This window comes from Crassostrea angulata, chromosome 3 (genome assembly GCF_025612915.1).
Source record: "Crassostrea angulata isolate pt1a10 chromosome 3, ASM2561291v2, whole genome shotgun sequence".
Classification (NCBI taxonomy): Eukaryota; Metazoa; Mollusca; class Bivalvia; order Ostreida; family Ostreidae; genus Magallana; species Magallana angulata.
The window spans coordinates 36,840,495-36,863,092 of NC_069113.1; the positions used below are offsets into that span (position 1 = coordinate 36,840,495).

Consider the following 22,598-nt stretch of genomic DNA (forward strand, 5'->3'; position numbering starts at 1 on the left):
CTTGCCAATTAAGTAGATAAATTCTGTATGAGTGGGATTAATAAGTCGGTATATATGTTTGTTTTTACTAGTGAAATATTTTCTAAATAAATGTATTCATACATGTACAAACAAAGCCATTTATGGTAAAAAAAAAAAAAAAAGTTTGAACGCTTACTCTTCCATAGCATCATCACTCAGCTTGTTTGATAGAAAAAAAAAATAGAAGAAATCGTTTAAGCTGTACTAAGATGACAATTTTACAGTGTAAAGATCTTGTACAGCCTTGTTCTCAACCGTCATTGTGTCAATCACAGCTGCCTTTTGAAGTGTATATATAGAGAGTAGAAACATGGACCCTGTCAGTCCTCCCAATTAGTATATTATGAGTCAACCCCATGCGGTTATAAGATTAAACATGCTGGCATGACATTGCTGACTGGAAGATCAGTCAAAAGAATTTTATTTACAGTTATATAAATCTTTCATTTTTTAATGGCAGTATATCTTTGGATTGTGGAGCCTGGGTTATAAATGTCAATAGATCTCCATTTAAGATAAGATAAAGTCAGAGCATATTGATTAAATTGACGAAAGCAGCCAGCCTCCTAATGGTACCCGGTCTTGAAGGCAGGTTCTGTCAACATACGTTGTACGTTTTTCAGCTGCATGCACGGACTCGTGAACTGTTCTTGCAGCTAGGTTGACGCTAGCTTTGCGATTTTCTGCTCATTAGAGAACATGAATTATTGCTTCTTCTTTGTATAAAAGACCCCCTTCCTTTGAGATTTGTGGTTGTTATTTTTGCCTTAAAGAAAGTATGGCAGCATACATGCTTTATTTGACTTTTAATGAATTTTCTTAGACTAATGACAGACCCGTTTAAGCAATATGAATTTGTGCATTGATTTTCAAAGGTACCCATCATGCGAGGTAAATGTCTATGAGATCTTTAATTACCTGTAAGGCTATTTACCAATTTTGATATTCCAAGTTTCTGACATGTGTAAGCAGACAGTACCGTCTTATTTTCCTACTATTTTTGGTAATGTATAGCAAGATAAATCCATTACCGCTATATGTTTTGAACATTCTTACTTAAAGACCTATTTACCTAGGATTTTCATTCTTCTTTTCTATTTGTCAACTATTTTCATTCTGTCTTTCAGAAGGAGACCCCAGGTCAGGAGCTGTTTGATCAAGTGTGTAACAAACTCAACCTAGTGGAGAAGGACTACTTTGGCCTCAGATATGTGGAAGACAAGCAAAGGGTATATTAGATAGAAATGATAGGAAACTTTTAGTTTATTTAGGTTATCATGACACGTCACCCCACCCCCTCACCCAACCCCCTTGATAAAAATCAAAAAAAAGGAAAAGAAAAGGAAATTTTCCGGTACATGAGTATAGAGATAGAAATGCATATTAATACATGTACCATATATCCCTTTTTTTTTGTGTGTCACAAAATTTGCAAAAACGGGTAAAATCTGTAACATTTTTAATTCGCATCAGCCATTTTTTGCGATTTAAAAAGTATCGTATAGAAAATGATACAAGATGTAATTTATGCGTATTCAATTATTTGCAATTTAAAAGAAATCACAAAAAAGCGAAAAATTAGATCATCGCGAAAATTACCAAATATACGGTAATACTAATTTGAAAAAAATGAAGCTGTGAGAGATAGAAATGATTGCCAAATTTTCCATCATCGCTAGCCTAGGGTTTCCGAAACACTATGCTCCTCATAAACGAACCATAGTGTATCGGAAACCCATGGCTAGCAAGGATGCAAATTTTCATGTTTTTTCCTTTTGATATAGGTAGAAATGAACACTAAAATTAAATTAAAAAAAAAACGTAGCTGGGTAGAGATAGAAATGAATATAATGTTAGAGTATTTTGAAAAACAAAACAAAAAATATGTGATTTTGCATAAAAAATTATTTAGTCGTTATAAGTACAGAAATACATGTATTTTTTGGTCATTTCCTTTTGATTGAGTATTACGGTAAATGTTTTTCAGCAAATTTCTTGCATAAGGACTTCCATATAAGTATGTAGTTTTGTCTTATGATATTTATAAACGTATGTATGCAGTATACACTTAAAGCCAGAATTATTCATCTATCAAATTTATATAAACACTTAGTCATGACTTTGAGAAGATGTAAACAGAAAATAATTAAAGATAATAAAGATTTGAAGATTAAAGATTTGTAAATAATCAAACATGAAACATTCAGGTATTATTTAGGATTTAGAAGAAGTATAAATTCATTAGAGTGTTCTGCACGAAAATTACATTGTTTGCATAGTTCTGTTATTATATTTGAATGATATACAAGTATCAAAGACATGCCCTTTAATGGGATTTTGGTGAGTTATAGCTAGGTAATGTACATGTATAAGGGGGACAAAAATGATTTTAAAATGGTTTACATCAAGGGGATCCAGCTTTTTTGAATGTTTCAAATTGTTGAGAAGAATGTGTAGTTCCTACGATCATATGGATGTACAATGATGAATTTACATTAATTATAATGGATGTTGGATGTAAAAAGAATGTATAATATGTAAAGTCCCCTTTCACCTAACTGCGGTACTGCTCTTTTGCAGTTAGGTGAAAGGGGACTTTACATATTATACATTCTTTTTACATCCAACATCCATTATAATTAATGTAAATTCATCATTGTACATCCATATGAGTGTACATCCATATGATCGTAGGAACTACACATTCTTCTCAACAATTTGAAACATTCAAAAAAGCTGGATCCCCTTGATGTAAACCATTTTAAAATCATTTTTGTCCCCCTTATACATGTACATTACCTAGCTATAACTCACCAAAATCCCATTAAAGGGCATGTCTTTGATACTTGTATATCATTCAAATATAATAACAGAACTATGCAAACAATGTAATTTTCGTGCAGAACACTCTAATGAATTTATACTTCTTCTAAATCCTAAATAATACCTGAATGTTTCATGTTTGATTATTTACAAATCTTTAATCTTCAAATCTTTATTATCTTAAATTATTTTCTGTTTACATCTTCTCAAAGTCATGACTAAGTGTTTATATAAGTTTGACAGATGAATAATTCTGGCTTTAAGTGTATACTGCATACATACGTTTATAAATATCATAAGACAAAACAAAAAATATGTGATTTTGCATAAAAAATTTATTTAGTCGTTATAAGTACAGAAATACATGTATTTTTTGGTCATTTCCTTTTGATTGAGTATTACGGTAAATGTTTTTCAGCAAATTTCTTGCATAAGGACTACCATATAAGTATGTAGTTTTGTCTGAAACTTTGGCAAAGTATATCAATTGCCCTGAAAGAGGGGAGTACAGCACTTGACATTATTTTAGCATAAATAAGATTTTGTGTGAAAAAATACGGATATTACTCAATATGAGAAATGCAAGCTCGTGTATATCATGGCACCTTTGAGTGTTAGCTTCTTACCATGGCCGGCCCTTCAGTTATACAATATCATAGGATACCTATATGCCTTGATTGTATAATTTTTTTTGAAAACTGTATGTATTCATATTTTGTACATATACACTTTAAAAAAGAAGAATCTGATATTATTGGCTTTAATGGTTGAGGGGGAAAAGAAATCTGGTAGTTTAAAAAAAAAAAAAAAAAAACTCTACAGGAAGAAACTGACGTACGATTATATAATTTTGTTGGGATTAAAATGAGATGTCCACATTCGTCTAGTATTTTGAACTGATAGACCATGGTGTGAAGCTGTCTACACGTAGTGGCTTTTGTGGGGTGTAAAACCTGACAAATTCTGTCTGATGAGGCCTTAGGGGACACTTTACATTGTCCCTTTTTTGGTGGTTTTTGTTGTAAATACCTGTCACTCACAATTGCACACTCTCATCGACAATGGTTATCATTGGACGGGCCAGGGGTCACTTTACTGACAAAAGATTGGACAGGCCTTTCATTATGATGCTAAAAGCATGGCCTTATCTGAGATCTCCTTTAGCCTGGAATGTATAGATTGTACAACACGGAGATGAATTTGTTTTTGGACTCTGTATACTAGCTGTTTTGATATAGAATTACAGGGTCAGGGGTTCAGTATATCTATACATTTAAATATGTAGCTAATTTTCTTTTTCCTTTTTTTCAATTTTCTTGCCCTATATACATTGTACATGTTTAGACCATATGGCTACTCTTTTTAAATTTTAGTCAAAATCTTTTGTCTATGATTACTTTGTTTCTAAAATGTCCCAAATCAAATGAATTAAAATATTCTTTGAAGGCTCTTTTGTGTGGTAAATCTACTTTGTCTGAAAGTATTCTTAATTTCTATGGATTTTAAGGTAAAAAAAAATGTATAAAAGATTAAAATGTTTGGTAGACTTTTACTGAATTTATCATTTCTAAAAATGATTTTTTGTCATTTCTTCCATATACATTTTATGAAGTACTAATTTACATCAAAAACGTACAGGTAGATCTGAAATAAAATTATTAAAAGCTTTTATTTTGATGTAATAAAATTTCCCGCAGTATTATGTAGGTGTATATTAACACCTAGTCTTATTCTCCAACTCTCAACTTTTTTTTTCTTCCTTTATTGGCTTTAGTAATTATTATATTGTGTCCTTTTAAGGTAGATTATGCCAATTTGTTTCGTTTTTAGCTCACCTGAGCCAAAAGATTGATCAAACCATGCTTCCCTGGAAAAATAGTGGGACCACAAAAAGGGGGGATATTTAAATTGGAATAGAGAAAAATCTCCTCACAAATATTTAAACAACAAAAGGGGGTTGGTATTTACCATAAAAATATGTGGATAAAAATTGGCAGATATTTCAACTTTTTGTGCAAGATCTACTATACTATTTTGTCAAAGTGAAATTGGTACTAGTTGTAATATAGTTGTAATACTCTTATGGCTTTTGTTGCTCAGGTGAGTGATGTGGCCCCTGGGCCTCTTGTAAGATATTGAGATTTTAGTGATCCCATAACAAGGTATTTAAGATATAGCCAAAGAAAAATTATTGATTATGATGCCTTGTTTCCATGTCCATTTTGCAAATCTAAATTTCATTTAAGCCATGGAAAATTAATAGGCTATATATATTATTTAATTTATACATGTATAGATGTAAGGGTAAAACCAGTAAGTGATTTTAAAGCTTGATTGATTGATTGCTAATTGCAAAATTCCATAGGACCATAAAGGGTAAAACGTTACTGAAATATTCTGATATGGAAATAATCATAATTTTCCAAAATTTCATGAAGTTTGTCTAGCATCATCAGTAACTAAGTCTGTAATGTTTAACTGACAGATTTTACCAACCATTGGACCATCTTGGCAAAACTATCATACCTGATTATGTTAGCTTTATCCTCTAATGTTAATGCTGCTAGATTTTAAAGTACCATGGGGGCCAAGTACCAATAAGAAATATTGTAATTTGCTCAAATGTTTAAAATACAGAAATGCAAGATTTGTACAAGACCATGCATGAGGGCAAAGTACCAATATTAAGGAAAAATTTACTGTAAATTCCTTATATTACGCGAGCACTTAATTGCGTGTTCCCACTGTTTTGTATCAAATCGTGAGAATATAAAATCAGGAACGCAGAAGATTTATCCTTATTTCTTATAGTTCCCAGCTCTCAGCAAATAAAAGCGAGGATTTAAAATCCGCGAGACTTGCTTCTCATGATTTTACGCGAATATAAATTCCTTGCGTTTAATTAGGAATCTACAGTACTCAAATGTTTAAGATACATTTTAATAGAAGACTATGAGGGCAAAGTACAATATAAAGGATTTCTGTTGGCCCAAATTAAATGTTTTTAAAAAATACACCAATACAGGATTTTTACAAGTCCATGCCAGGGATGAGCTGCTATGTACAGTTTGTTGTGCTCTTTGAGTTTTATGAAACAGGAGGTTCAATATGTTAAAGGATTAAGAGATGCCAAAGTAACCATAGGTTTATCTGAGGTAGAAAATATCTAACACATGATATATGTAAACTAAAAGAATATATACTATGCATGTATTAGTGAACTGTTCTATAACAGAGAGATCATTGCATAAAGTCAATTTTTATTCATCAACCGTCCAGCAGCCGAGTGAATGAATCATTCAGACTGCAGCAGCTGCTGGTAGGTTGGCGACTTCAGTGTATATATTTTTACATGTTATAAGTAAAGAATGAAAACAGTCTCACAAACAACCTTGAAATGTTTTAGTAAACAGTCTGTATCAGCAAATTTACCTTTCCCTTGGTAAATTCTATCCTTAAAACAGTAATATATTAAATGAAATTTCAATAGAAATAAATTGGTTATGTAAAAACCAAATGCTGAAAAAATGTTTCATCTATAACACATGCTTTGTTAGAGGGTGGTGCCTGGTGCACATGCATGTTTGATAACACGATGATTAGCGGTTTTCAGTAACTTGCCTGTTTGGCTACATCCCATAATGATAGAGTGCAATCTTATTACGTCATGGTTGAGCCCCAGAGGAGCTATTGCTCAGCTCCTATATTGTGTTCATTTAGACAGGAGATGATAGGTTGATGAAGTGAAAAGTTTATAGCTGGCTGTGCAGTGTGGCAGCTTCCTCCAAGGGGAATGTGCTGTATTACCAGTGATGGTGTAAAAGCTCCCTTCCCCTATTGATGTTTAATTAATGGCAAAAAAAGAATGAAAGGAGGAATTCTCACAGACTATTTATATGATGTGTAAAATATGAAATAAAGTAAAGAACTATTTTAAGGGGCTGCATCATGGGAGACATCATTTATGAAAAACTATTTCAGCATTTATTGTTCGGTATTATAACACTTGTATTTTTTTTGGTACATTACAGTATTGGTTAGATCCTTTGAAGTCGGTGTATAAACAGCTGAAAGGTAAGACTGCATGATTAACATCTCTGAGTCATACGGAAATTTGCAGCTGTCGCCCACACTTTAGCTGTGTAGACTAGCTACAAGGAGGGACCTCGCTTGACCTTACGAGGACACAAAATAAACAGAATTGAAGATACATAGAATTCACGATGATGCCAAGACTTGGTTTTTTCTGTGTGTTTTTTTTTTTACGGAACAATACTGAGCAGATGCATCAAATAAATAGGATGTAGTGAATACTAAGTGGTTTCCATGGTGATTGGGCTATTCGAATCCCTTTGACTGCTAGGGCAGGACAATGAGACAGACATACACAGACAATTCTGAAATACGAAGTTGGCTCAATCCACATTAAATCATTTGTTAGGAACAGAAAAAAAAAACCCAGTCAGTATTCTCTGAATTTAGCATATGCGATGCTAATTCACTTCTTTGTAAGACAGGACATTCTATATAAAGACCAATTATGATGTCCTGTTCTGTAGTTCAATCGCCCTCTCCAATCAAGCCATCTTGATCTCTCGGGGGACTTTAATGATTACCCATCATCCTCATCTTTGTCCAACTGGAAATGAGCTATGTGTTATTAAATGTCTTGTTCCACAAAAGCTAATTACAACTACATGCAACTTGTTTTGGAAGCAATAACGTACATATGGCTTCAGCTCACATAACTATCATTTGCAGCAAGTTGAATATTTTTTGGATTGTGTCAGTTAGCTGATATCTCACATAACAGTCAATTTTTTTCTGACGTACATTTCGGGAAAATGAAACTAAAGGTGACCATCGGTAAAATAAGAGGCGCATTTAAAATACATGTATACTTCCTGTTTCATCTTTTTTTGACCAATACATTTTCATTTTTATAAGGTCAAACAAATATTGTACAGTGTGTAGGTTTCTATATTGGATATGTAGAGTTATGTTTTTATGTATTAAATGTAAATTTTTGGAGATTACTCTGAAGAAAAATCAATCAAATAAAAAAATCAAAACAATTTACAAGAGAATTGCTTTTAGAAGTAGCTTAGAAATAGGAAATATTAAGTTATTGATTAAATACAAATCTATTTTGTTTCTATTCTTCATTTATTCCAAACAACATCTTACTTCACTTTTGGAAATATGTCATGTGTATTGTATTGTATAATTATTTGATTTGCTGTTTTAAAGTTAGAATTAAGAAGTTAATATATCATTAACTGAAGAACTCTTTGAAAATATTAAATATCATGAATTTGAAATATTAAACTATATTATATTGTTCCTGAACTGTTTGGTATGTTACATTTGTCTCCAGGTATGACATTATTGACATAGAAGTGTAGTATTTTTTGACAAAAACACCTAAGTATAGCTGTATTCTTTGTTTTTATTGCAGGAGTTAACCCATGCGTTTTGTGTTTTCGAGTGAAGTTTTATCCTTCCGACCCAATGAAGTTACATGAAGAAATAACAAGGTATGCAGCTGGAAAAGTTATATAAATTAATACTCCCTCAAATCTATGCCTTTTTTTTTAATTAAATGTGTATGATGTTTGTAACATGTACTTATAATTAATATTTGCAGTTATATTTGATAACTTCATGTACAACACAGACATTTACATATCTACATTTAGAGCTGCAGTTGTATAAACTATTTTGATCCAGTTGTTTTGTCAGTAGATTATTCTTAATAGGGACTGTATGGTCACAAAAAAAAAAATTCTTCCACAGTTATTGATGAGAACAAAGAAATGTTGAGGATTTTCCAAAATTAGAATATCAACTATTTGCATAACACTGAGATTGCAATGAGATGAACTTTAATTTGGAATCAACAGTCATACTTGGGGTTTACACCGGGAACACTTGTCATAATTACCCAATTAGTACAGTATTAAGGGCAAACAATCAGATGTAATATACATTATAGCCTAAAGTAGAATAGTAAAGAACTTCATTTTGTATAAGGTGCAAAATAATTTCTTGAAATAACCACCATAGTATAATTTGGACATGCCTGCATGTCTCATCTTCTAAGGCACATATCATTCTTCTTTCTGTGGATGAACAGGGTAATATTTTAGCCTCCATAGTATTGTATGACTTGCCTGTCCCATCATTCAATCAGCTCTGTGATGATTGTCCTGTGTTTTGCCAGGTACTATTTGTTCTTACAATTGAGGCGGGACCTCCATCATGGCCGACTGCTGTGCTCACAGGCTGATGCTCTTGTTTTGGCAGCCTATATCATTCAGTGTAAGTACATAAAACATGTTAATACTTCGTCTATTATCCATGTTTTAAGTTAATTATAGTTCATGGCATGCATATTTCTTGCAATTGTAATTTTGAAGTCAGAAGTAGGAATTTATCAGTTGGAGTTAATGAACTCAAACTTTAAGGCAATTTTCCAAGCTCAATTTATAGCTCACCTGTTCAAAATAGTTGGAGTTCTTGTGATTAACTGTTCATTTATTATGTATACAAGTAAAGGTATATTTCTTATCGTTTTCATGTAATAATTATTGTTTGTTTGGAGTTGCCTCCCTCCTCATTGAAATACCCCTCCCACTCCCACCACCACCACCCCGGCTGATATAATTTTAATAGCAAATACAGTACAAAATATAGTAATAGAGAATTTATTTTTAATATGGAGATTTTTATTTTATTATAAATTTTTAATTAGTTAAACTTTAATAAGTTTGAAAAATAAAAAAAAATTCCATTCCTAAATTCCTCTTGGGTCTAGAGACCTCCATGCAGCAATTCTAAACAAACTTTAATTTAAGGATGGTCAAATCATGATTAGTTGGATTACACATATTTACCCTGAAAGTCTTTAATAATGTAAACTTGGCTCATCTCTTGTATGAGTATATGGATAAAACAAGTCTGTCTGCCTTTATCTGTTCAATAGCTGAAGTTGGAGATTATCACCCTGAGGACCATCCCCAAGGATATGTGTCCGAGTTCAAGATGCTCCCCAAACAGAATGCCAAAATGGAGGCAGAAATCATGGAGATTCACAAAAGCTTAACGTAAGTTTGATTTAGAAAATAGAGGAGAATGGTTGTTACTTTTAGAGGTCTCTGAACAAGATGTGAAGTACCTTAAGCCACCTTTTAAAAAATTGTATACCCTCTCCCTATTGTAAACAATCCAAGAAGTTTTTTTTATCACAATCTGAACATATTCAGGTTTTTTTGGCAATCAATTAAAATTGTTTGTAGATATGTCTTTTGAATTTTCACTCAACTTTAAATAAAAAACATCAGTTTTCCTACCTACCCAACTAACGTTTCAACTGTGAGAGGGGAAACAAAGAGTTATTTAAGGATGACCTTAATTATGCATTGCACAAAAAGATTGCAGAGGGGCTGGTATAGTAGCTTCATTCACATCACATTTGGAAAACATTTCCTGTTACCTAGGGATGTTTTGATTGGCGGAGCTCTTGTTATGATTCTTTGAATTTTATCTTTAGTGTTATTTAAGGATGATGTTGATTATCCCCTACCTTGTATAGTAGCTTCATTCACATCACATTTGGAAAACATTTCCTGTTACCAAGGGATGTTTTGATTGGCATAGCTCTTGTTATGATTTCTTAAATTTTAACAACAGTGTTTATTCAATTCTTGATGCAGTATGTATTATGATTTTACAGTTGATTATGTTTTTTTTAAGGTGAAGCGTTACAGCTATAGGTTGATGTATGTTATTTTTCTTTATTTATAAAGAGGGCAGGTACCAGCGGAAGCAGAGGCTAATTTCTTGAAGAAAGCTGCCACTTTGGATACATACGGAGTAGACCCTCACCAAGTCAAGGTCGGCTAACACAATGCATAAAATCAAACATAGAAATTTTAATCAATCATCACAATGATCACCCCCCCCCCCCCCCAAAAAAAAAAAAAAAAGAAAAGAAAAAGAGAATTATAGGATCTCACATGATTTGCGATGGTATATGATTTTTAACCAAAGAGTTGTGTGTATTCTACCCCCAAGCCTTGGCAAGGTGATAGAAAACGCACACAAGTTGGATAAAAATCCTATACCATTGCAAATCATGAGAGATTCTTTTTATCACATGTTTACCACAAGTTAAGCCTCAATCTTTTGTTTATTAAACCATAATCTTTCTGTAAACATTATAATTGTGGGCTGCACAACACATTCACTACAAGATGTCAACAACTTTATGCATGGAAAAAAGTTCCTTGAAGATTACCGTAATGTTTCGTGTATAATACGCACTCGTATTATTAGCACCCCCCAAAGTTGACCAAAAAATGGTGAAAAAAGGGCAGGTCCTATGTATAACACACACCAAAAAAATGGCGAAATCAACGACCGCCATTTCCCCCAAAACTATCAATGTTTCTAGATAATTTGATGATCCATGCATAATTTCTATAATTTCTATAATTTTGTGATCGGAAAATAGTACAGACGATGAAAATCAACGGCCGCCATATTTCCAAATAACTATCGATGTTTAATGATAATTTTATAACCCAAGCGCAATTACTGTAATTTCCTGATCGGAACGTGGCCCAAGCGATATTAAAGTCAAAGTTCTTACAATTTTACTTAAAAAGGACGGTATGATTTATATGGGCGGTATCAAATATCATTTGACACTTTGTTAAGAGTTTCTTATACAACAGTGGAGAAGTTGAAGATCATCATACGTAGAGAAGAAGAGCAACCCAACTTAGTGCTGAAAAGTAATAATGTTTGCAGATATAAACCAAAACAACATCAAAAGAAATGATTTAATTGATTAGTTATAGTCAAACACTTTCATTGTTCTTAAATAAACATTGTGAAGAAATGTATGTATGTCGTATAGCGTCATTATCAAGTCGTACAAATGATCAATGTATTTTTAGCAGTGTCTATGTAAAGCAATAACGTTTAACTGCATTACTGGACATGAAGTTATCAAGTTTAATAAAATCAGAATAATTGCTAGTCCTAATGCACTTGAAAACACTCTGTGAAGTCCGACACAAGACAGGTGCATGCTTCTGACGCAGGAAATTGTTAAACAAACATTGACCACGCGCCGAGTCAACAGGTGGCTGCTTACGTAATGGTGAATACACTGGCAATATTTAAACATGTTAGATGCAAGAAATAGTGTTGAGCGAGGATAAATATTTCCATACATGGAAATAAAACTATAAATAAGGTATTTCTGACGCAGTAAATTTAGTATACACTCACACAACTTGCATAATACGCTATACTGTGGAATCATTAGATTTCGTGGTGGCTCAATTTTCGTGGAATTCGTGGGTACCTTTCATCCACGAATTAACATCCTCCACGAATTAATAGATTAGGGTAATAAAGCCATATTTCCTCTGTAGGTTTAAGAGAATGCACTAAATTACGTCCCCACGAACCTGTGAAACTTTAGCAATCCACGAAAATTGGCCCCAGCGAAAATTAATGATTCCACAGTATATCGACAGTCACTACTCCTGTGATATCAAGAATCACGGTTTGAAAAAATGGGGTAAAATTTTAGTCCTATGTACAACATGCACCCCCACTTTTGACCAAATTTTGGCTGAAAAAAGTGTGTGTTATACACGCGACATTACGGTAACAAACAAAAATTTCATTTTCTGGTATATTTTTATCAATTTATTAAAAAAACCCCTGAAACAGCATGAAATGCTGCACATTTATAACTCTACGCTTTTTCACTGAATTATTTTGTTACTTTTTAGCTCACCTGAGCCAAAGGCTCAAGTGAGCTTTTCTGATCACAATTTGTCCGTTGTCTGTCGTTGTCGTCGTTGTCGTCGTTGTCGTTGTTAACTTTTCACATTTTCATCTTCTTCTCAAGAACCACTGGACAGATTTCAACCAAATTTGGCACAAAGCACCACTAGGTAAAGGGGATTCAAGTTTGTTCAAATGAAGTGCCACGCCCTTTTTAAAGGGGAGATAATTGAGAATTATTAAAAATTTGTGGTATTTTTAAAAAATCTTCTTCTCAAAAACTATTCAGCCGGAAAAGCTTAAACTTGTGTGGAGGCATCCTCAGGTAGTGTAGATTCATGTTTGTTCAAATCATGGTCCCCGGGGGTAGGGAGGGGCCACAAGAGGGGGATCAAGTTTTACATAGGAATATATAGAGAAAATCTTTAAAAATCTTCTTCTCAAAAACTATCAGGCCAGAAAAGCTCAAATTAAAATGGGAGCATCCTCAGGTAGTGTAGATTCAAGTTTGTTCAAATCATGGTTCCTGGGGGTAGGGTGGGGCCACAATTGGGGGATCAAGTTGTATATAGGAATATATGGAGAAAATCTTTAAAAATCTTCTTCTAAAAAACTATTAGGCCAAAAAAGGTCAAATTTAAATGGAAGCATCCTCAGGTAGTGTAGATTCAAAATTGTTCAAATCATTGTCCCCTGGGGTAGGGTTGGGCCACAATTAGGGGATCAAGTTTTACATAGGAATATATAGAGAAAATCTTTAAGAATCTTCTTCTCAAAAACTATTTGGCCAGAAAAGCTCAAATTAAATTAGAAGCATGCTCAGGAAATGTAGATTTAAGTTTGTTCAAATCATGGTCCCGGGGGTAGGATGGGGCCACAATTGGGGGATCAAGTTTTACATAGGAATATATAGAGAAAATATTTAAAAATCTTCTTCTCAAAAACTACCAGGCCAGGAAAGCTCAACTTTGAGTGGAAGCATCCGCAGGTAGTGTAGATTCAAGTTTGTTAAAATCATGGTCCCCGGGGGTAGGGTGGGGCCACAATAGGGGGATCATGTTTTAAATAGGAATATATAGAGAAAATCTTTAAAAATCCTCTTCTCAAAAACTATTTGGCCAGATAAGCTCAAATTAAAATGGAAGCATCCTCAGGTAGTGTAGATTTAAGTCTGTTCAAATCATGATCCCCGGGGGTAGGGTGGGGCCACAATTGGGGGATCAGGTTTTACATAGGAATATATATAGAGAAAATCTTTAAAAATCTTATTCTCAAAATCTATTAGGCCAGATAAGCTCAAATTAAAATGGAAGCATCCTCAGGTAGTGTAGATTCACGTTTCTTCAAATCATAGTCCCCGGGGGTAGGGTGGGGCCACAATTGGGGGATCAATTTTTACATAAGAGTATATAGAAAAAATCTTTTAAAAAATTTCTTTTAATAACTATTTGGCCAAGAAATCTCAAATTGGCATGTAACCATCCTCAGATAATGTAGATTCAAGTTTGTTCAAATCATGGTCCCTGGGGGTAGGGCGGGGCCACAATGGGGGATACCTTTTTATATATAGAGAAAATCTTTAAAAGTCTTCTTCTCAAAAGTATTTGGCCAGGAAAGCCCAAATTTGAGTGGAGGCATCCCAGATCATATACATTCAAGTTTGTTTAAGTAATAGTCCAGGGGTAGGGTGAGGCCACAATGGGGGATGAAAGGACTATATATGGTATGGGCCTAGAATGGCCCCCTAAAAGGAATATCATTATTTTACTGTAATTTTTTGTTTTCTTTGTACAGCTATATATGTGATGTTTTAATTTAATGTTCATTTTGATTCAAGTGCCAACAATTTAGAAATACGGCATTGTAAAGACAACCTTTTCCCGCCATTTTTGCATTTTGGCATAAAAAAGCTTGTTTTCAAAGGGTTTTACTATCAGGAAACATAGAGCGCATGCTTGAACCAACAAAATATTTTAATCAGAAATGTATCTAGCCAAGTCTAATAAGTGACATAAAATTTGTCCTGGTTCAAGCATGCGCTCTATATTTCCCATTTGTAAAAAGATGAGAAAAATGTCAATTTTTGACTGATTTTTATTGAATTATAGAAATAGCGTCACTTCTGACGTCATATTCTGCAAGTGGGTGCAAAGAAATCGAACAAATATGTGAAAAATATATTTTATATCAACTCCTCTAAATTATAACATAACATTTTATTGTACCTGAAACACTTTAAATAATGTTGAATTATGGGGACCAAAGGACTATGTGCGGTATGGTCAAATATCTGCCCCCGATTTCAACCAATTTTTAAATAGTATCGTATGAAAATGAAATCTTCACAAATCATTGTAAAGAGGATGCCTATAACTTTAATCTTGATTTTAGTCATCATTGCTCCCTCGCTGTTTATCTATGACGTCACTTAAATGACCTTTTTCCCACAAATTTGCAAACAAATGAAGATATTCTCATTTTTGCTCTATATTTTGCATTCGGAAGTATAGAGCGCAGGTCTGCTCAAGTGCGAGTTTAACATGTTTTTCTTCAGATAGTTATACATATTATACTAAAAAATGGTACTTGAGCAAGCCTGCGCTCGATGTTTCCCAGTCGAAAAACCATCGGAAAACACCCATATTTTGCTACAAAACATCAATTTATCAAAATAATGCAATATTCATGACGTCATTTCTACATTATGACGTCACTGTGGGTGATAACCTTTTACACCTTTATTTCCAATATGATTTGAACTATCTTTCACCTTATTTTAAAGCTCTTTCTAAAACTTTGATTTTGGGGGGCAACAATTGCATAAAACCGCACTTAGTCCTTTAACTCTTATCATATATAGTTCTTTTACTTAGTAATACATAGAGAAATTCTTTCAAAATCTTCTTTTTAAAGACTATTTGGCCAGAAAAGCTTAAACTTGTGTAGAGGCATCCTCGGGTAGTGTAAATTCAAGTTTGCAAAATCACTAGTGGTAGGGTGGGACCATGATGGCGGTTTGAATTTTTACATAGGAATATATAGAGAAAATCTTTAAAAATATTCTGAGAAAGTTTTTGGTCCAAAACTCAGTACTTAGTGTGAAAGCACAGGTTATGAGATTAAAGGTAGATTTAAGTTTGATGAAACCATGATTCCCTAGAGAATAGTGGGGCAACGAAATTGGGGGGGGGGGGGGTATATAGGAATAGAGAAAAATATTAGAGGTACAACAACAATTGGTATTTACCAAAAAATAAGAGGTGGATAAAAATTGGCAGATTTTCAATTTTATTTTAGCAAGATCTACTGTACTCAGTTGTCAAGATATTTTGATACTGTAATGCTAATTTGATCAGAATTAAGGCAATTGTTGCTCAGGTGAGCGATGTGGCCCCTGGGCCTCTTGTTTATTCTACGTCAATAATCTGCCTAAAGCTACATAATGTTTAATTATGAGGTCACGTGGCGTAAGAACACACAGTGGAATATAAAAAATTTATCCCATGAGTGATATCCACTGTATATTGAGATAAACATGTAATAAAAATTAATAAAACATTATAAACATGATAAACACATACAAAATTCAATTTTTCAAATATCTTACTGTAATTATTCAAGTCTTTGATTTAGCAGAGTCTTTCCTAGAATTCTTAAAATTAAGGAAAAGCAAATGAAGAAATTACAAATTGATTGTTTTTGTACAGTACGAAATTCAAAATAGCACAATGCTGGTTATTTTCATTTTCAAGTTAGTACATGTTGTATCATTGACTTGGTAAGGGAGGAAATCATTATAAAAGAGAAGGGCAAAAAAAGTGGTGTATTTATTGGCTGCTAACTATTACTTGTTAATTGAATAAATGCCCTTATTAAAAAAATAAATGCACTTATGTCTATGAGCAATGAGATATTCAGTTGTTGTTCAAAAAAGACTGATATAAAGTTGCGTTTTAGAAGATTCCAGTAAATATGGTAAACAAACCTTTATTGACAGCCACATTAACACCAACCTACATATTATATCACCTTTCTGTCAGAAATCTCATTTTCTGAAGGACACTGGTTTTGTTTTTTTTTTTAAGTTCTTTTACACAATATTTCATGTCATTTATCTCGGCTCTGATTGCAAGTATTTTTGCCACGAAAGTAATGGTGAAAAGCATGCAGTGAGCATAACAATATAGAGTTACGGATATAAAGGTCTTGTTATGAGAAGATTTCCACTTTAGAGCGACCTGGCTGGTATAAGTCCCGATTAAACTAAGCACACATCATGTTGTCCTTGGGGTTTTATAAAACTGTCAATATGTTTGGAACAACAAATTTAATGTTCTCACAATGGCATCAAATCTACATTTAGCTTCATCTTGCATTGCTAAGAGAAAAAGTAAAGAAAATGCTGATAAAATCTGATGAAGTTTTAACAGGAATGAAAGTATGGATAAGAGAGAAAAAATTCATTCAACTATTTTGTTGTTTGTTGATGTTGTTTAAACAGAATATATACACTGACTTACCCAGGACATTGTCAACATTCTTTCCATTGCTTAATTGGAAAACAAATTAATTTTTTTTTTTTTAAATTGGGATTTTGTTTGCTTCAGGACCAGAAGGGTGTTTCATTATACCTCGGAGTTACTCATCAAGGAATTATGACTTTCCATGGAAGTCGCCGTACTCAGCTGTACAAGTGGTAAAAATTCGCCGTAAAAGTTGGTCAACAGAAAAAACATTTGGTGATTATCAAAAATGATATTTACTTGATCTTTTCGTGTGGAGTTTCAGTGAGGACTTTTTAATTTTACAGGATCCAAGTCAAGAAGATGCCTACATATGAAGGGAAGACTTTTATTCTTCATGTCAATATGGCAGAGGTTAGTTTAACCCTTATTTGAAATGTTCCATAATCTACATTTTTTTTTCTTTCATTTAGTCTTATAATCCATTGCAAAGAAAAGAATTAACCAGAATAACATTGAATTTGTATACAGTTAAACTTCGATATCTCGAACACTGATATCTCGAATACAATGGATATGTCGAAGTGATTTGTAAGTCCCAACCCCTTACTTTTTAAGTATTTTACCCTCGATATCTCGAATACTCGGATATCTCGAAGTATTTAAACAGTCCCATCTAGTTCGAGATAACGAAGTTTGACTGTATTTATATATAGATATAAATCAAATTAAGGAACTCAGATATAATGAAATCTAGCTCAGTCATAAGAGCATTGTTGCCCTTTAGTTTTAAAATTGTTATATTATATGGATATAAAAAATCAGATCATTATATTCTTCATGTATTAAAATTTGTTCTTGTTTTTAATTTTATGAAATTTGAACTACCTTAATTATCCTTTAAAATAATTAACTTTAAACCCTGAAGAATGGATAGAAAAATAATGAAATCATGTGCCATTTACTGTAAGTTTTACTATTTGTATATTTTGTAGCAAATACTATCTGTAATTCATATTTCATGTATATTGTAGGATGACGGTCAAGCAAATAATAGAAAGGTAATCTCACAACATGTCATGATTAAATTGGTTTAATTTGGTTCTATCCAAAAACCCATTTTGTTTTAGGAAATATGTCGCTTTTACCATTGTTATGTTGTTGACATATTCTTCCTCTTGTATTTTAGCGTAACTTCTCATATATTTGTACCGGACCCATAGAAGTAATAACTTTGATTGCTATTTTGATTAAATTATTATAAACAGAAAATTAAGAAATACATGTAAATCCATATAATTTAATTCCTTCCATTGTGCATGACTGTGGTGATATTGAATGATGTGAAGATTTCTTACATGTAGGCTCTGGTTTGTAGCTGCCTGTAATCATTTGGATTCATGTATTCTTTATTTTTATGGGATTTTTGGTTTGGGCATTTTATGAATATTAAATCAAAAATGTTATGGCATGATGAACATAGACCTATCCGTCAGCTGAGAGAAAAATTATAAAAATGAAAATGGGAAGTGTTAAACCATTCATATTTTAATTAGAATATAAGTACTGCAGAATGTTTATACATATAATTTTTAGTTGGGATAAAGTTTATATATTTGGTCATTCATTTGTAATTTGAAAAAAAATAAAAAAAAAATGTTTACCACAGGCAACTGTTTTGATTAAATTTAACCCAAACTGATATATTCTGGGGTTTTTTTAAATTTATATAAAAATAACAATTTTTAAAAGCTGTTACTGATAAGGTTCAATATATGTCCTGTTCTTCTTTATTTGGATTGATTGATACTATTGATTATGTTTTATTGGAGCCATGTGTATTTATGATAAACAGTTATAATAACATTCACGTATATTAATATTTATTCATACAGTATTTACCATCAGTATTTACAAGATGTTTAATATATATCATGCAGTTTTAAGCAAATTCTTTATCTATTGTCCCATGAGTGATTTATTATAAGATGTTATGAAGAGACAAAAGTATCTGCCTTTATTAGTATACAGATTGTTATGTATGAAGGAAAAGTTTCAGTGATCATTTTCTGATGGTTAAAAGTTTTGATGTAAGAAAATACTTGCAAATGGCTGTTTTTTTTAAATGAATGTACATGTAACAGCTAGATAATAAACATAGTACATTCTAATATTTCTAGTACCAGAAAGATTTACTGATTCCCAAAACCCCCAATATTTATATGAAAATATACAGGTATACAAGTTTTCTACATGTGTCATTTTTTGATATACAGAAGCAGAAGCCGATCGGCTACAAATGTGACACACTGGCTGCCTGTAAATATCTGTGGAAATGTGCTGTCGAGCAACAGCTGTTCTTCACGTAAGTTCTATCAGCTGACAATGTCAAAACCTTGTTAAATTGCAAAACATGTATAATATGTGTAGATATACATGCTTTTTTTGAAAACAAGTAAATTCTACTGACATTTTTGTATTTTTCTATTAACTTTACTATCTTATGACATTTTCTTGGATATTGATGACAATGTTAAACATGTACATTTATTTGGTACCTTTTTGTTCATTTTCATGTGTTTATAATTGCATAAGAGCTGACAGAAATAATTGTATTGAATTTCACCCATTTAAGATTTTAATTGTGAAAATACCACAAAAAGTATTTTTACCAAAAAATTAATTTGATAAACTAAACTTCATTTCATGTTATTGAGTAGCAAATTTTTATTAAGTTTAAAAAGATCTGCTACAGGATTTTTTTAAACTTCTCAACTACATAACTTTGGATATTCTTAATTGTAGTCCTATACATTGATGACAATTATACAAGGAGTTTTTTTTTGTTTACAGATTAAAAGAATCTGTTCATCCCCCTAAGCTTAGATCAGGCCACAGTCTCTTCTCCAGGGGCTCCAAATTTCGATTCAGGTTTGTTTCTTTATAGTCTTTGTCCATTATATGGTTGGAGATTAAATAAAAGCCAGTTATTTTTATTAAGAGCAATTTTTTCTCATGTCATGAATATATAAATGTTTGATGCGAGTATGAGAAGATTTTGTTTGTAATCATTTTCAGTGGAAGATGTCAGCAGGAGGCTGTTGCTGCGAGTGAGGATATCAAGCGGAACGAACCAAACTTTAACAGGTTAGTCTAGTTCTCCAAGAGCTTGGTTCGTTAACAATGAAGATTTGCCTTAAAATATCATGTTGAGAAAAACAATGCTTTTACAATTAAATAGACATTAATATTAATGTTGATAGTGAAAGTTAATTACATTTTATGGATTGCCTTTATAGTTGACAGAAAATCATTAAACAATCATGTATTCTAAATGAAACTAGAATGCTCTCTGTGTTTGTATCAATGCAAATTAATAAGAATAAGAATTTTTTTTATGGGTTAAAAATGTTTTTGCCTTCCTTAATAGGTTTTATAGTTCTTATTTACCCACCCACACCACACCACACCCCCCCCCCCCCAAAAAAAAAAGAGCGAAAAAAAACAAGTCTGTATAAATCATGATCACAAGTGTACGTTCAGGCCACAATGGAGGGTCAAATTTTTACATAAAACTGTGACTTGTGTGAAAGCACACCTATTGCAGATTAAAGTTTGTTACAAATCATGATTCTGAGGTGAAGGATGGGGCCACAAAGGGTATTTTTAAAAAGAAAATAGAGAAAAATCTTCGCACAAATACTGAAAAAACTAAAGGGGCTTATAATTTAAGGTAAACATATGTAGATAAAAGTTGATGGACTTTTTTCTTTACTTTTTTAGCAAGATTTACCAGACTAAATTATCAAAATCTTGAGAATTTGATTCTGTGATGCTGATTTGATCAGAGTTATGGCTATTGTTGCTCAGGTGAGCAATGTGGCCCCTGGGTCTCTTGCAGTTCCACTTCTACTTAATACCCATAATTTTTAGGCCATGGTGAATTATTATATTCGTCTTCAATCAACATGGTATTTTACTTCTAGTATAATGTATGTGATGCCCTTGTCATTTTAACATACATAACATAATTATTATATTATTTCATAATTTTATATACCATACAACACTGTGATGCATTGTAGAGTGAAATGTTGATTTACATCTGTTTTGCACATCTGTCATGCTCATTTGAACTGCTAGTATCTAAAATCTATTTATTGTTCTTGATCTGCAAGTTGTTTGTAATAGTGTGATGTTGTTAATTGAAGGATAGGTATTTTAAATGACATTTAAAGGTAAGAAGGATTCAACAATTTGATTTTTTTCAAATTGTATCTTAATTAGTACCTGCCATTACTTAATGCAAAGAATCAACCCAGATTCTTAGCACTCCCCATACCTAAATCATAGCTACCAATTAAAGAAATATTTACAAAGGATATACTTCAAAATTTCCAGGTCCTCTTCTTTGCCAAATTATGGTCGAAAACCTGACAGCAAAACCTCTCCCAACAAACACAAGTCTCTGGTATTGGATATTCCAATCAAGGAAGGTAGGTGGCTAAAGCTAGATTAGTAATTAGACATGATAATTCCCATCTGTGTATGTTGAATAACCTTTTCAGCGTCTTTGTTATCTTCCCTATTACCTTGTCCCCAAGGATATTTGTGAAATTTATTTGAATTTTTTATTTTTATTGCATGTGTCATGCATGAAGCCTCTGCTCAAAATTTCCTTACCTCCTCTATTGGTATGTTAATATAAATGATTTGTAATCTCTGACTGTTCAAGTCACTGCTTGTTGCTTGGTTATCATCCAGAACATGTTCTTTTTTTTTTAGCTAGAATGGATTTCTGTATCCTGTTTATTTATTTGATGTACACTCAGGTTGCCTTAGAATGATTGTATTGAATGAAACTTTTGGTTTTTTAATTCTTGTATGATCTTATTTTGTGATGATAAAGAAAAGGACAACAAAAATTCTAAATTTTAAACATCAGAATATTATTTGAATATTAATCTTAAACTTGAAAATATGAATAAAGTTGAAACATTTCCAAGAATATCATTTTAAAATTGTGGAGGGACTTTGTACACTACAACAAATATTTTAACAAATGCAGTGCAATGGCAGAATACAATCATTCAAGGGGTCATGCTATTATTCTTTTCCAAAAGCTTATTTTTGCATTTCTTATGTTATTGTTTCTTTTTGCATATATAGCAAGCAAACCCATATTGAGTAAGTAAACCACCTTTTGTGTGTTCGTTGACAATGTTATGCATGTTATTTGTAGATAAAAGAAAATACAGGGTAAACAAGGGGGTATACAAGGGTAAGTGTTCAGTCCAACGTTGTTCAACAACAAAGTGAATAATATTTGGCCAGGGTTTAAATTGGTCTGATAGCATTTTCTTACAAATTTTCTTTCAAATTGGTTCCTGTCTCTTTTGAAAATATTGGATTGTTTTCTCAACTAATAAGATAAAAGCATGATTTTTGTAATTTTACTTGTAGTAGTTAACAGTTAACTCTGAA

At 32.4% G+C, this 22,598-nt stretch overlaps 1 protein-coding gene across 6 annotated transcripts in view; it reads left to right on the forward strand.

The window, feature by feature from the left end:
• LOC128176598 (FERM domain-containing protein 5-like) overlaps positions 1-22,598 on the forward strand; it is a 34,372-nt gene that overhangs the window by 6,836 nt on the left and 4,938 nt on the right. For 2 of the 6 annotated variants that reach the window (XM_052843033.1, XM_052843036.1), the window contains exons 2-16: positions 1,149-1,250; positions 6,876-6,918; positions 8,303-8,381; positions 9,068-9,165; positions 9,830-9,950; positions 10,653-10,740; positions 17,259-17,347; positions 17,462-17,528; positions 18,149-18,175; positions 18,304-18,339; positions 19,391-19,479; positions 19,968-20,045; positions 20,193-20,261; positions 21,516-21,610; positions 22,357-22,395. In XM_052843033.1, coding sequence (XP_052698993.1) covers positions 1,149-1,250; positions 6,876-6,918; positions 8,303-8,381; positions 9,068-9,165; positions 9,830-9,950; positions 10,653-10,740; positions 17,259-17,347; positions 17,462-17,528; positions 18,149-18,175; positions 18,304-18,339; positions 19,391-19,479; positions 19,968-20,045; positions 20,193-20,261; positions 21,516-21,610; positions 22,357-22,395 — 1,120 coding nt within the window. Of the gene's footprint in view, positions 1-1,148; positions 1,251-6,875; positions 6,919-8,302; positions 8,382-9,067; positions 9,166-9,829; positions 9,951-10,652; positions 10,741-17,258; positions 17,348-17,461; positions 17,529-18,148; positions 18,176-18,303; positions 18,340-19,390; positions 19,480-19,967; positions 20,046-20,192; positions 20,262-21,515; positions 21,611-22,283; positions 22,302-22,356; positions 22,396-22,598 lie in introns of all 6 variants that reach the window. The other 4 variants (XM_052843034.1, XM_052843037.1, XM_052843035.1 and 1 more) reach the window with 4 other exon arrangements.